Raw genomic sequence first — 14,076 nt, 5'->3', positions numbered from 1 at the left:
TCAAAAAGATGGAAACTGAATTATGAGTTTCTTAGAATTTTTTGTCAAGGGCAGGGTAGTGGACAACATGAAACAGAAGGGAAGGCAGAAGCAGACTCTCTCTTTACCCAAGGCTATATGCCAGATGCATTCGCCCCTAGAAGTTCAGGTTTTCTGTAGTCAAGAGTAGGCACATCAGGAGGGGGGCTCAAAGACTCCTGCACAGTAAGAGCCAATATCACAGCACAGCATAATCTCTCAAAAGTAGACATGAACCTGCCCCAGTAGATTCAGTAAAGCTGCACAAGGGTATGACAATCTCTCACTGTTGGGATGGGGGAGCTGTTGGTATTCCTGTTTGCTTAGATAATTTAGATTTGTCCCTGACACCCGGGAGCACCCCTTCCCCGTACTGCTTACAGGAGAGGAGGGCAGCAGGAAGGTGTAGGGCAGCCAGGCTTGGCAGGATCCAGCCCTGCAAGGCTCAAGATCTCACAAGAGCTTGGGCTGGGGGAGGAGCAGGAAAGGGTGGAGTGTAGCCACCCAGCTGGCAGGCTCATAAGGAGGATGGCTGGTGGAGGGAGGCTCTCCCCTGAGCTCCTTTCGAAGGATAAGGGGGCCCAGTGAAGGGGAACGATGAGGAGCCTTCCCAAGTCAAGGTAGGTTAGACATCCTAGGGGGAAGCCTTCTTCCTTGGCCACCAGAGGCCCTGGAACAGCAACCCCAGAGGGCATGAGCGGGGACAAGTCCCCATGGGTAGGAATAGCTACACCCCATCGCCTCCTGCCACAGGTACCCCGCATCGTGGGCAGCTGAAAACAGACATCTGAAGAACCTACCTACCCTTTGAGAATCACATGGTCGCCTGGACCCTGGGAACCAAGCCCCTCCGGCACTAGGGGTACAAGACTCCCGGCAGAACCACAGGGTGGGGGAAAGCGACCTCTGGTGAACCAGAACCGGAGGGGATCGGGCTGATTATATGCACTCAGCCCTGTGCCGTAACAGGACCTAATGAGTGTCAAACATTTGATGAGAATAAAACAGTGGTGCCGACCTTTACCGAAGCCTCCTCGACTCATTCCTGGGCCAGGTAAGTGCCAGATTCGTCGAAACCTCCCTCCACTTGATCCCCCCCTTAGCCTCACCCCTCATGGGACCCAAACAGACCTGACAATCCCCTATGAAAAAACCAAGCCTGTCGTATGTTCCATGTATACCCTTTCTATTTTCAGGGTCTTAACAGCACATACCTTTCTTTCACAAGCCTCTTTTCAAATCAATGAGAATGAGAACTTAGCATCAAATGAAAGACAAGGTTCTTGAAATTAAGGAGTGCTGGCCCAGTGCCGGCTGAAGGAGGACGTGCTGCTGCCAGGGGTGAGTGCTACTGCTGGGCAGTGGTGTGGACCCTGTGGGGCCGAGGGAGGGCAGAATGAGGGTGGGGAGAGGAACTGGGATAGGATTGACAGAACTCTGCTTCACCAGATCCTGAATTCTGTCAAGCCAGAAGGTCTGATATGAGTCTCAAGTCTGCACCAGCAAAATAGTCCATGCAGACTTGAGAAGCCCATTGCGGGGCTTGGGGCATCCCCTGAGGAGACCTCTGGATGCTTTCTGGCACCTGCCGATTACAGTGGTAGCTGCTTTGACACTTCTGCTCCATCAGGCACTGGGAAGCTCAGAACTGGGCTGCCAAGTTGCCCATGAAGCCTATTATTGCCCAGTTTGCCTAGCAGAAGCACTCCACAATCTCAAGCAAAGCAAGGTCTTTTCCAGCTCTGCTACCTGAAATCCTTTTAGATGGAGATGCCAGAGACAGAACCTGGATCTTACAGCCCGCAAAGTAGGTGCTCCATCACTGAGTTAGAGATGCTCTCAGAGGAGATATGAAGATGCTTTCCACTAAAGTCTTAATGAAAGCCAGGATGTTGTAGTGGTTTGGGAGCTGGACAAAGACCTGGAAGACCCAGGTTCAAATCCCCACTTAGCCATAAAGATTCCTGGGTGACCCTGGGCCAGTTACTATCTCACAGCTTTATCTACTTTACATGGTTGTTAACATAAAAGGAGGGGGAGGAACTACCTTGAGCTCCTTGGAGAAAAGATGGTATAAAAATGTGAAAAATAAATAAAATTAGACCATTGACCTATCTAGGTCAGTACCATCTGCTCCGACTGACAGCAGCTCTCCAGGGTCTCTGGAGTCTTTCCCAGCATTTCTCCTTTTTAAATGGTGCTCAAAGGCTTCAGGAAGGGAGGTTTGGGGGCTTGGATTATTTTCTAGCTATTCTCAGTAGGATTTTTAAAAACTGGCATTTTAAAATCTTTTGTTACCTGATCCAAGCTCCTGGGAGAGGGCAGGATATTATCAATATAAAATGCCATTCTGCAGCCTGCTATCTCTGGCTTTTTGACAGATAAGTCTACCAGAAGCTGAACTGCAAAGCCTTTAAAATGAGAGTCAAATTTTTATTTATTCTTTAATTTAAAGAAAGCTTTTATTTTGCTATTAAAATCAAAGGTTTACTTAACAGGCCATGAAAAGTTGCAAAGGGCAGCTTTCCTCAAAACCTGAACACAACCCCAAAAATGGGGACTACAACAAAAGGACGCGCGAAGACTGTGGGGGCGTGGAATTGAAAAGCCTGCTGTTACCCAGGAGGGATGGTAGAAGAAGCACTCAAATGGCAAGCAAAACGATCAGCCATCTTCCTGTAATTGCACATCAAGCCCACTGACTGACAGTTCTCAATGGGCTCTGAAAATGCGGCTGTTTGCATAAGCCGCAGATGATAGTACCGATTAGCGCTGCAGTGATGATCTGTCGCGCCCACGGAGGGGCTGATGTTCCACCCAGCAAATCCCTGTTGCAGACAGACAGAGGGAGAATGCTGCTGCAGGTTGGTTAGTGAGGTGGGAGAAATACGACTTTGTAATACAAAATGCCAACCTGCCAGCTTTATTGCTTCACATGCTGCACCTAGGTGTACAAAGGAGTTGAAGAAATGGGTGAGTGCATTACTTGGTGTTGATCTTGCGCATGGTCTGCTATCAAGCCAAAATGTGCACCATTTTGAACCAGGGGCCTGTACTCCATTTAGCAAGTCATGAGATCCACAGGTTGTGCTAGAGTCAGCAGAAGTGAAATGGAGAGTGCATAGTGGGTTCTGAAAGAATTATGCCATGTGCTCTTTCCTGTCCTTTCCTCTCCAATTAATGTTGTGGGGGGAAAGGGGAAAGGGGAAAGAGCTCCCCACATATGACAGGGGATAGGAAAAATACCAAGGATGAGGGGAGTAGGGGGGGGGTAACAACCACAGGAACCTACCCTCTTCCAAACCCTGGAGATGAATTAGACAGAGTCTAGTTGTGGGTTATTTAGGTGAACAAAGTTTAAAACCTGCAAGGCATGACAGATGAACCAAAGATGGCAGCATGAAAAGCAAACTGACAGTTGCTGCTGCTATCTAAGGGCCCATATGCAGACCCATCTTGGGACTAATCAACTGTAGGGCTGTTTGGCAGTGGAGGTTACCCAACAGCCACCATAAACAGGGTACAAAAGAACACCAGCTATCTGAAGAGCAGGTAAAGTCTCTGGAGTTAACATGTACATACAACCCAAAACTGTGTATGTGAACTGTGTTTGCTCCTTACGACTAGCAATAAACTTGGGAAGCCTTCCACTTTTTCCCCCTGACCAGACTTTCTAGTGCTACAAGAGGAGCTTCACATATAGGAATTAAGCATGTGAAGTGATCTCCACTAGCCCAAGAGAAGCTTCACTGCTCAAATTCCAGCATGTCAGGATACTCGAAAGGAGAAAGATGGAGGGCAGAGAGAAAAGTGAAACACTGGTCAGAAGGGGCTAGATGTAAAGCCAGGTAAGAGCCACCGAAGGCATGAGCATCCACTTTCAATGTTTAGGTGCTCTGAAATGTCAAGCCTGCATAAGAAATGGGTTTGGCCAGGAAAAGGGAACACTTGATTGAGCACACTGGGAACACCCCAAAGGGACCACTACAGGTTGGGAATTTGGACCCATCAAGGACACCTTCATGATGGCTAAGTCTGGAAGGTAGGCAAAGACCCTACAGAACACAGCAGGTAGTTATTTTAAAGAATATTTCTAGCTTGACTCTAACAGAATCCTACCCAGACCCCTCCCCAACCAAGAACAAAACTGCCCCAGATGGAACAGATCCAGCAGCTCTCTCTCTCTCTCTGTCCTGTCTTCTGCTCTCTCTGGTCATCTAAGCTATGCTCTGCGATCCTTCCTCCTCGATGCTTGTCGCTAAGTATGCTTCTCCAAACAGGTATGCAAGTTCGCCTTCCTGATCTGTGCTCTCTTCCTCGTCCCTAAGCCCTGTCTCGTCTTCACCTGAGAATGCAACAGGGGAGCCATTAGAGGAGGGGGCAAAAATAGGATAGTTGACCGACAATCCCACATATGCAAGAGATTTCAATGTCACCTATTTAACAGGACTCAGAGGCAGTAGAACAAGGCTGTCCTCCACATACACCAACCATAATGATGCTAGCACGAGGGATGGCAGGAATAAACCATACACAAGGCTGTGCCTGTTACAGTGGACCCTCACTTTACACTGGTAATACATTACAGAGACAACATTGTACAGCACTGTACACCCAATAATGCATTGTTTTTGGTACTTCATTCCAAGACCTCAGAAGTTGAAGTTTCTGCTACAACTAAGCTATTTCCTTCTCTAAAAGGCGATTTTAAAAAGTGCCTACTGTGCTCTTTAAGGGCCATGAAGAGCAGTTTACACAATGTTGTAATTATAAAATACAGACTACAGGGTTGCATCCTTCCCTCTATACCAGTGATTTTCAACCTTTTTCGTCTCACAGCACAATGACAAGGTACTAAAATTGTCAAGGCACACCATCAGTTTTTTGACAATTGTCAAGGCACACCAGACTGTTGGTGGGGAGCTCAAATCCCCATTGGCCCTATTAACAAACGACCCTCCCCCAAACTCTCAAGGCACACCTGCAGACCATTCGCAGCACACCAGTGTGCCATGGCACAGTGGTTGAAAATGGCTGCTCTATACACACAACCATAATGTTAAACAATTCTACTGACTGAGACACTACCAAACATTTGCATTCACATCACTGATTGGCTTATATCATCCATGAGAGGTTGATCACATTCTTGAGCCCACTGTACAACGAATAACTTATTGCAGTGGTTCTCGAACTTTCCCAGCCTACGGCTCCCCTGATCTTTGTGGCCACTGGCCATGGCTCCCCATTACAACACCTCACCTCAGTTACCCCCAAAATGGGGATGAAGGTGTTATAATTATACACTAGAAACAAAAAAACAGCTGCCAGCACTCTGAGGCTGCAATCCTAACCACACTTACCTGAGAGTAAGCCCCACTGAACAAAATATGACTTACTTCTGAGTAGACCTGGTTAGGATTGTGCCCTGAGTTTGTTAGCAGCACACCTGGAGGGTTTTGGAAAGGGAAGGGGGGAAGTGATGAATTTGCTGGGAGAGGGGAAGACTTTGTTGTGTGTGTATCTGCTAATTGCAAACTGACGTGAAACTGAGACCCAGAGACTGTTTGGCTGCAATCCTAACCTCACTTTCCTGGGAGTAAATCCCATTGAACACAAGAGGACTTACTTCTGAGTAGACCTGGTTAGGATTGTGCCTTTTGTCTTACAATAGCAGCCAACATGGGAAGTACCCCCCACCCAGGAGGCAGGAGGAAAAAGGGGGGTAGCTAAAAAGGAATGGGTATTTTTATTTTCTAATCAATTTTTTGAGAAAAAGCCATCAAGAGTGGCTTTTTTTCTTTTTTGAAGGGGGAGGAAAAAGAGAAAGGTGAAGATCCTTGGTGAAGCTGACCCCAAGCCTATGTAGGTCTACTCAGAAGTAGACCCCAAGCAAACACCAAGCCTACTACTTACTTCTACTCAGAAGTAAGTCCCATTTGAGTCAATGGGGCTTACTTCCAGGAAAGTGCGACTAGGATTGCAGTCACACAGAGCAAGATTACAACTCACCCCCAAAGTAGATGGGGACATGCTCACACACATACATCCCAACATGCAGATGCCACCCCTATTCCCCCTAGGCAAGACGGAGGAATGCAGGCTGGGGCATTTGGACACCCCCCCCCACTAACAGCAGGCTGGGCTCCCTCCTTCCCAAGCGGAGGAAAGCGCTGCACACCTCCCAGCCAGCCTTCTCTCCGTTTGGTGGGGAGGCTCCACCACCTCCCCCCACCACGTTTAACATGCCCTCCCCAACTCACAACTGCCCCACCCACCTTGTTCACAGCAGAAAAAAAGCAGCAAGTCGGGAGGCAGCATGTGCAGCTAAGCTGAGCAGCTGTGGCCACCTCCCTCCCCCAGATGCCTCACAACACCCCTGGGAGCTAGCCATGCCTCCCTAGGGAGGCCCTACGCACAGATTGAATACCTCAGACTTACTGCATAGTGAACTTCCTTTTTACTATGGAGAGTTCATTGTAAAGTGATTTAAGTGTAAAGTGAGCCCATTGTAAAGTCCACTGCACTGCGATTTCTCAGAAGTCCCCAAAATGTGGACTGCATCCTGAGAATCTCTGCTTTAAGGTATTTTAAGTGCCAGGGTTCTAGTCTTCATGATGGCAAAGTATGCAGGTTAACACCTGCTTAAGTCTCAGTGGTCAGAGTTTCAGCACTCTGTGACCTCTCCCTTATGACTAGGAAAATCTACACAATACAAGACAAATACACATTTGCCCAATTTATTCAGGATGAAGAATTTGGATCACCTAGGTACAGATATTTTCTAGGCATGGAATGCAAGTAACTCCAACACAGGCACGCATAGAGACATCTTTTCAACTTTCAAATATGCTGTCTGATGAAAATCCCTACAGACTAGCAGTGGAGAGGTCTGTGGCTATGGAAAGGCCTGGTTCCATCTGTCTCTTTCCATCTCTCTCACATGCTCTCCTGCATGTGCTCTCCTGCCCCATGACATGTGTTAAGTCACAACCAAAGCCCTCAAGCCATCTGCTGAACTGTTTTTAGGGTTAACCCTGCCCACAATTATTCCCCCACCCAACAAAGCAGCTTTTCAACTCAGCTGCTGTGAGCAACTGGGACAGAGGAAGAGTGCTCAACCAAATGGAAAAGTAACCTTAAGGAAAGAATCACAAGTCTCCTGAATGGATGCTCAGTCTGCTGTGATCATGGCTATTTTAAAAACTGCCTTTAAAAATAACTTGGGGGTGGCGGAAGGAGAGAGAAAAGAACCTGGGAGCGCAATGGCATTGCCAGGCTGAAAGGAGTAAGGACTGGCAATACTATGATGAACTATGGGCTCCCAAACCTGTTTAAATCTGTCCGCATTTACACAACAATGTTGTGGGCACACAAAGACATGGGCACATACATTTCAAGATGAATCCCTAGCCACCACCTTCTTACTGCTTGTTTTATCTCCCCCTAGTCATTCTATCTGCAGAACAGAAAGGATTCTGCCTCTGTCCTCCTGGCCTAGAGGTATTTTAGATGTTTCTCCATCCACTGCTCCCTGGCTGTCTTTTTGAGAAAATAGGCCGTTGCCATGTTACACCAAGCTGCAGGCTTTAATATCTAAAGCCTCCACAGTAAGCAAACAGCATTTCTCTCTGCCACCACTACAAACATAGCAGAGGACCCAATCAGGTGAAGGGCTCACTCTGTGGTGTACTTAACAGAATGATAAATTCAACTTTGGGGTGGGGATTATTCAAGAGCAGTTCAAATTAACCCACCTACTTTACTCCAAGCCAAAACAGCAGAGATGCTCAATGTCATAACATTTGCAAACTCTGTACCTTAACATTATGTAGAAGTTTGCTTGGATTGGCACAGTTTTAAATGGATAGAGTCCAAACCCATAGGGGTCATTTGGTTAGCCTTTGGCGCTATATAGGATCTATAAACCAGATATTTGGGGGATAATAATTTGGGGGCAAAAAGGCATCTTTCAAAGTGGTGATCACTGTTCCCTTTTACACTGTGCAGCTCAAACTCCATCAAAGCTGAGCTCTGTTTAGCTCAGAGTCTGGCATTTCAGGAAGTCCGGCAATGACATTTGATGTCATTCCTGTGTGTCCAGAAATGCTGAGGAGCTACTGTGCAACCAGCAAAATAGTCCGCCCAGTGATATGAATCCCTACGTGTGAATATTGCTGGTTGCTCTTAGCAATCATCCCTATTCAACCCAGGACAGTATCTGTTTCAGTGGCTGTTTGCTGGTGTAACCCTTGTGTCTTTTTTCAGATCATAAAACCCCTTTGAGACAGGGAACCATTTTCTCATTCCTTGCTATGCAAACTACTTTGGGAACTGTTTTTGCTGAAAGGCAGTATAAGTCTTCTACAGAATAACAGGCTAGCACCTCCCAGCAAAAGCCTATGGGTCCCTTGCTTGAACCATAGCCATGAACACTCTCTTTAAGACACCAATTAACTATACAAGCACACAACCCAATCCTTTCTCTCAGCATGCAGACCGCCTCTTAAAACAGAACACACACCTGAAGCTCTGCCACTCTGGCCGCCCTTGTTGTACCAGCAATTCCACCAGTGATCTTTGGACAATGACCCCCCCCCCCCCCAGCTTCTTCCACATTTCCCTCACCTGGTACTGTGAAGTCCTGAGTGTAGATGATCTCGTCCTCCAAATAATCATCTTTTAAATCCTCCTCCTCCTCCTCATTGTAGCCATGCAGATCCTCCAGGTAAGGCACCACCGTCATGCTCCGCCACTTGTCCTTTGTTTCTGGGCTAGGTGGGATTGGGACCAAAGGCTCTGACTGAGCATGCTTTTTCCGGAACCAACTAAAAAGGAAACAAGCAAGATGAGGGTGCCTTAGGGTAAAGATTTCATTGGTTTCATTAGGTGCCTCCTACCAAATCAGACCTTTAGTCTATTCCAAACCATCTAACCCGACTAGTGGAGAGAGGTGTCTTTCATCTACCTCTCCCTCTGAACTGGACAAGTCAAGGTTCGAACCAGGGGTCTTTTACATACAAAGCACCTGTGTCACCACTGAGCTATGGATACGAAGCTATCTTATATGAAGTCAAAGCATTTGTCCATTTAGTCCAGGACTGCCTGTCCTAGTTGGCAACAGCACCATAAAGACTGGTGGTGGGCTATGTATGTGTTTCCTAGCCTACATTACCTAGAGTTGCCAAGGACAGAGCTTGTAATCTATCACTAAGCCACGGTCACTTCCTTTTTCTGACTGGCAGTGGCTCTCCCAGAACTCAAGCCAAGTGGGGCCATTCTCAGCCCCGACACCCAATATCCGATAACCAGAAGTACTTAGACTGAACCGGAGACCTTCTGCATGCAGAACACCTGCATCACGGTATCGCTGATATAAATTGCCTTAAACCAGGGGTGTCAAACTCATTTCATACAGAGGGCCAAATAGCTGTTATGATGCCTGCTAAGTGCTGGAAGTGATGTCATTAGGCAGGAAGTAATGTTATTATGAGTTATGACCAGAAATAAGCACTTTTTCTCACTTAGGAACACATTAGCTGCAAATGACAGAAAAGAAAATACGCAAGTCTTGATCATATTTCAAGATATAGCAGAGCCCAATTATCATGCAGGCCGCCCTTTCGGCATTAATACCTCAGCACTGCTCAGCTGTTGAGAGCCCAAAGACTGGATAAAGAGCTACTGTGGGCCGCATCCGGCCCTGGGTCTTATGTTTGACACCCCGCCTTAAACTAGTGATTCATCAAGCCCTGTTTTGGTGCATCTATCCATGGTTTAACAGAAAGAGATGCTTCCCAGCCCTCCTACCTTTAAATAGGAGATGTCCAGGATTATCACTATATATTTCCCCTGACCCAACTCCTTGATTAAGAGTTTTTGCTTCTAATCTATATTTCCAGAGAGTGAAGGCCTCTCTTTATTCTGTCTTCCTGCAGAGTGTTTGAAGGGACAACCACTTGGGGGGAAAAAAACTGTGGTCCATGGCATTACAGAGTTACATATTCTATAGTATCTTTCTTGTGTGGATTGTCTCATTTCTTTTTTGTCTAAGAACAGTGTTGCAGGTTAGGCCAAAGGGCCCTCATTAGTCCAGCATACTGTTTGCAGCACACTAACTGCAGTGGACAGACAAGCCACTCCTTGCAGTTTGTTCCCTGTGCATGTTATGTCCCAGTAGTATTCTGCCACTGTGTATGGAGGCTCTTTAGCTATCATGCCTAACAGCTTGTTGACTTTACCCATTTTTAGAAGAACCCTAAAAGCAGTACTGTTTTGGCAACTTATCTTAAGGTAAGATCTCCAATTGCACCTTATCTCACAGAACATTTCAGCCATGGCTTTAGAATTACACTTCAGACACTGAGGGCACAATCCTCACCGGTCTACTCAGAAGAAAGTCCTATTTTGTTCAGTGGCGCTTACACTCAGGAAAGTGTGGTTAGGATTGCAGTCTAAGATTTTCTTTTAAAGAATTTCATTTATTGTTTGTAGTTTGTTAAAACAACTGATAAACTGATTCAATTATGTGTTAAGCAGAGTATAGGATAAAATAAAAATAAACTTTCTTCAACAGTACTGTTTTCTCACTCTCAGTACAAGGGAGGATCTAGTAAAGAGGACAGACAACATGCAAATCACTAGGATTGCCAACCCTTTAGAACTGGCCTGAAGTCTTCAGGAAACAGCATCAATTTCCAATCAGCATCAAAAAAGCTACCCAGGAGATTTTAATAAACAGGGCTTAATGAGACCAGCCTATATTTGGGGTAAAAAAATCCAGGAATAACTTCAGAGTAAGCAACCCTACAAATTATACCCAAGTATTAGACCTTTTCTCTTCTGATGAGGCATTTACTCTCAGGGGGACGTAAGGCAAAACCACTTAAACTTCTACCCATGCCTCAGCAGAACCAGAGGCCTACTTAATTGATCCCTCTGCAAGATTCTGGCTATGAATCTGTCCATGAGAAGAAGCTGGGTTTTTAAACACATCAGTGCTCCAATTGTCTTCGATCATGTCAGCATCTCAGGAGTCAGAGGGGGGCAGCCTTTTATAGCTCCAGTGCTAGCTGGACTCATTGGTCTCTATGGCCATTTGGCTCTGGAGTTAAGGATTTCCTAGAAATAATCTATGTTAACATTTGGTCTTAAGCTTCTGATCCATTTGCTGTAATACTCTGAACATTCGGTTCTGACTCTGTTCCAGTTGGTGTCCATCTCTAGCTGGGATTTTTCTGAACTAAAATGGGGGTAAGGGAGAGTACAACCCCACACACACCTTGTCAGACAGAAGGATCCTTGTTTTGAAAGATGTACACACATAGGTAAAGTGGTTTTTTAACTTGGGAAATTAAATGTCTAGTGTTTAATCAATTCAAGAGGAGTTAGTAACATTCTAACCTGGGTTACTCTCTCAGAGTTTATACAAAATATGAGAGAAAAAGGGAAAGACCAGATGCGTGCAGGTGCTACAGTCTACCAAACAGAGGAGTTTGCATTTTGCTTTATTTTAAATCCAGCCTCCCTCTCCCCTCCTTGCCCTACTTATAGAAGAGTAAAAATAGGTTTGGATAACAGCAGAAACCTGCAAAGCAATATTGATTCCAGCCCTCTGGGAGATAACAGTCAAACATTTGCATATGTATCTATGCTGACAAGGATGCAAAGAAGAAAAGTGAAGGAGGGAAAGATTGTGATTCAGGGTCAGAAAGCAGAGAGGAACACAGACAGCCTCACCAGAAGAATTTTTCATAAAAAAAATGGAGAAAAGCCTGAACCACAGAACTAGTGTTAGGAAAGACCCAAAGGCATACAATGCAGCTACCTTCCTGAAGCTAAGCAGATCTAGGTCTGGTCAGTGTCCAGACAGGGAGACATTTCACAGTTCTACAGCAGGAAACTGCATGGGAACTGTATGTACTTCTCTCCAAGCTCCATAATAGTAAGATTTATTTATACAGTATTATCCATGTGTACATGCTGCTATATAAAAGAAATGAAAGGGCAACTTCCTGACCCAAGTGCTTTATAAGCTATAATTCAAAACACAGGCCAAGATCATAGAAAAAGAAGAGGAAAATGGAGGAAGGGCAGTGGTGGGGTAAGGGGAGTAAATCAAGGAAGAATGTGCAACAACTGCAGTATAAAGAGCCAAAGCAGGTTGCAGAATCCTAAGCTGGGAGGAAAAGCTGTAGCACATCAGGCTACAAGTGGAAAATGACATTTCTGAACACAATTTTGAGTGAGACATCTTCATCCAAACTAATCTTCATCCAAAGTTACCCCAGTGCACCTCCTCTTGCCCTACAGAAACTGAGGTAGCTGGGTCTATGTGGAACTGAAAACATTCAGTGACTTCTGGGGGGAAGCAGGAGAGGCAAGTTGCCTTGGATACATGGGAGCGGGGCTTGGCAACACTTTATCACTGCTCGAAGAGCTGCTGCAGCAGTAGAGTCCTTGAATCCAAGGCCCAACAGGCAGCACATCTCAAATTGAGTTGACAGGCAGAGAGGTGTTCTACTGCAGCTCTATAGGCTGCAGATTTGTTTCTGGGCATACTTCAGAGTGTTGGTGCTCACTTTTAAAGCTCTCATTGCACACAAAGCTGCCATCAGACCCATGGTCCTTCTAGTCAGTACTGCCTTCACCCACTGGTAGGGAACCCCCAGGGTTGCAGGCAGGGTCTCCCCTCTCTACCTAGAGATTCTGGGGGGTGAACTTGAGATCTCCTGCATGCAAAAAATATGCTCTAACCACATACCTCTGAAGTCATAAGAGATAGTTGCTTTTCGATAAATAAGTGAAAGGTAGATTTCTGGGTCCCAGTGTCTGGGGTTGAGGTTGCAGGATATTGCCACCCTTTTGAAGTTAAGCAATGTCTAGGCCTGGTCAACATCTGAATGGAGATAGCTGGGGAAAACCCTCCCCATTATCTATAGCACTGTGAGTCCCATGCTGAAAGGCAGGCAAGATATAAATGCAATAATGAAAAAAAGGAATTTAGTAATGCACACTTTCTCTAGGCTTGGAAGGTAGTTCTAAAACAACAAGTACTTGAACACAAATTCTAGGTGCTGCCTGTTGCCCTTTCAAGAAAGGTGCTTAGGGAAGCAGGATGGGGACAGACTGGCGCACAGGGGCTTCAATAAGCATGCTTAAGCCTATAGGATTATCATTTCAGAAGTAAAGCACTTTGTAAGAGATGGGTGGGTCTTATCTCTGTAGAAGGAGAAAGTTAAGGAGCCAAGAACAGGCAGTTCTGCCCAATTAAAAGGGGATGTGCATCTTACAGGCACTTGATCTCTGTGCCAGACAATCAGCTCTAAAGAATTGCCTGCTCTGGCTATAACACAGGGTCTCCGGAGACAGCTCTTCATTTCCTGCTTGAGAGTTTCCGGTTGGACAATGCTGGAACTAGGATTCTGGGTTACACAGACCATCAGTCTGATCCAGAAGAATTCTTCTTGACAATGGAAAAGAGAGTGAAATCCTGTATATGCAAGTCATACCTTAAGTCACCACTGCAGAGGTAGCAGAAAAGCCTTTTGGTTTCATAGCTGCCAAAATGCAAGCAGAACCAAAAAAGGTGATGGGAAACCCCAAGCGGCTTGGGGAACATACAGTTTTCCCCTCCCCCAGTGCATCTCAGAGATAAACGTGCAGAGTGGCTGCTGCCTGTTCTTGCATCAGGCTAGAAGCACACTTCACCACTGGCAACAGAAATACAAAACTATGCAGAAAAAGCACAACCAATGGTGGGAGTGAGTGAAGAGCATGTTATGCAGTTAAAGTACTGGATTAGTTGATAAATGCAAATTGGGGGTTCAGCTTTCTAAAAGCTTGCTTGATGGCCTTGGGAAGACTGGTGCCCAAGGTCAGATGTAACATAGCGGTTAAGAGACTGAGATGAGAAGACTCTGTTCAAAATGATGCAGACATCACCAAACCATTAGATGGCTTTTGGGAAGCCAGTTTCTTCTCTCAGTTTGCCAATACTATATGAACTTGGGGTCACTTTGACATTCAGCTCCACTGGATGATCCCAAGTTCTAATCT

General features: G+C 45.8%; 1 protein-coding gene across 1 annotated transcript in view; it reads right to left on the bottom strand.

The window, feature by feature from the left end:
* Positions 1-14,076, bottom strand: part of STK11 (serine/threonine kinase 11) — a 79,137-nt gene that overhangs the window by 11,376 nt on the left and 53,685 nt on the right. Inside the window, exon 8 of the mRNA XM_066635857.1 lies at positions 8,647-8,846. Within this exon, the coding sequence (XP_066491954.1) occupies positions 8,647-8,846 (200 nt within the window). The remainder of the gene's footprint in view (positions 1-8,646; positions 8,847-14,076) is intronic.

This window comes from Tiliqua scincoides, chromosome 8 (assembly GCF_035046505.1).
Source record: "Tiliqua scincoides isolate rTilSci1 chromosome 8, rTilSci1.hap2, whole genome shotgun sequence".
NCBI classification, from domain to species: Eukaryota; Metazoa; Chordata; class Lepidosauria; order Squamata; family Scincidae; genus Tiliqua; species Tiliqua scincoides.
Note: the sequence above shows the minus strand (reverse complement) of the source record. Positions and strands in the feature narration are given on the sequence as shown.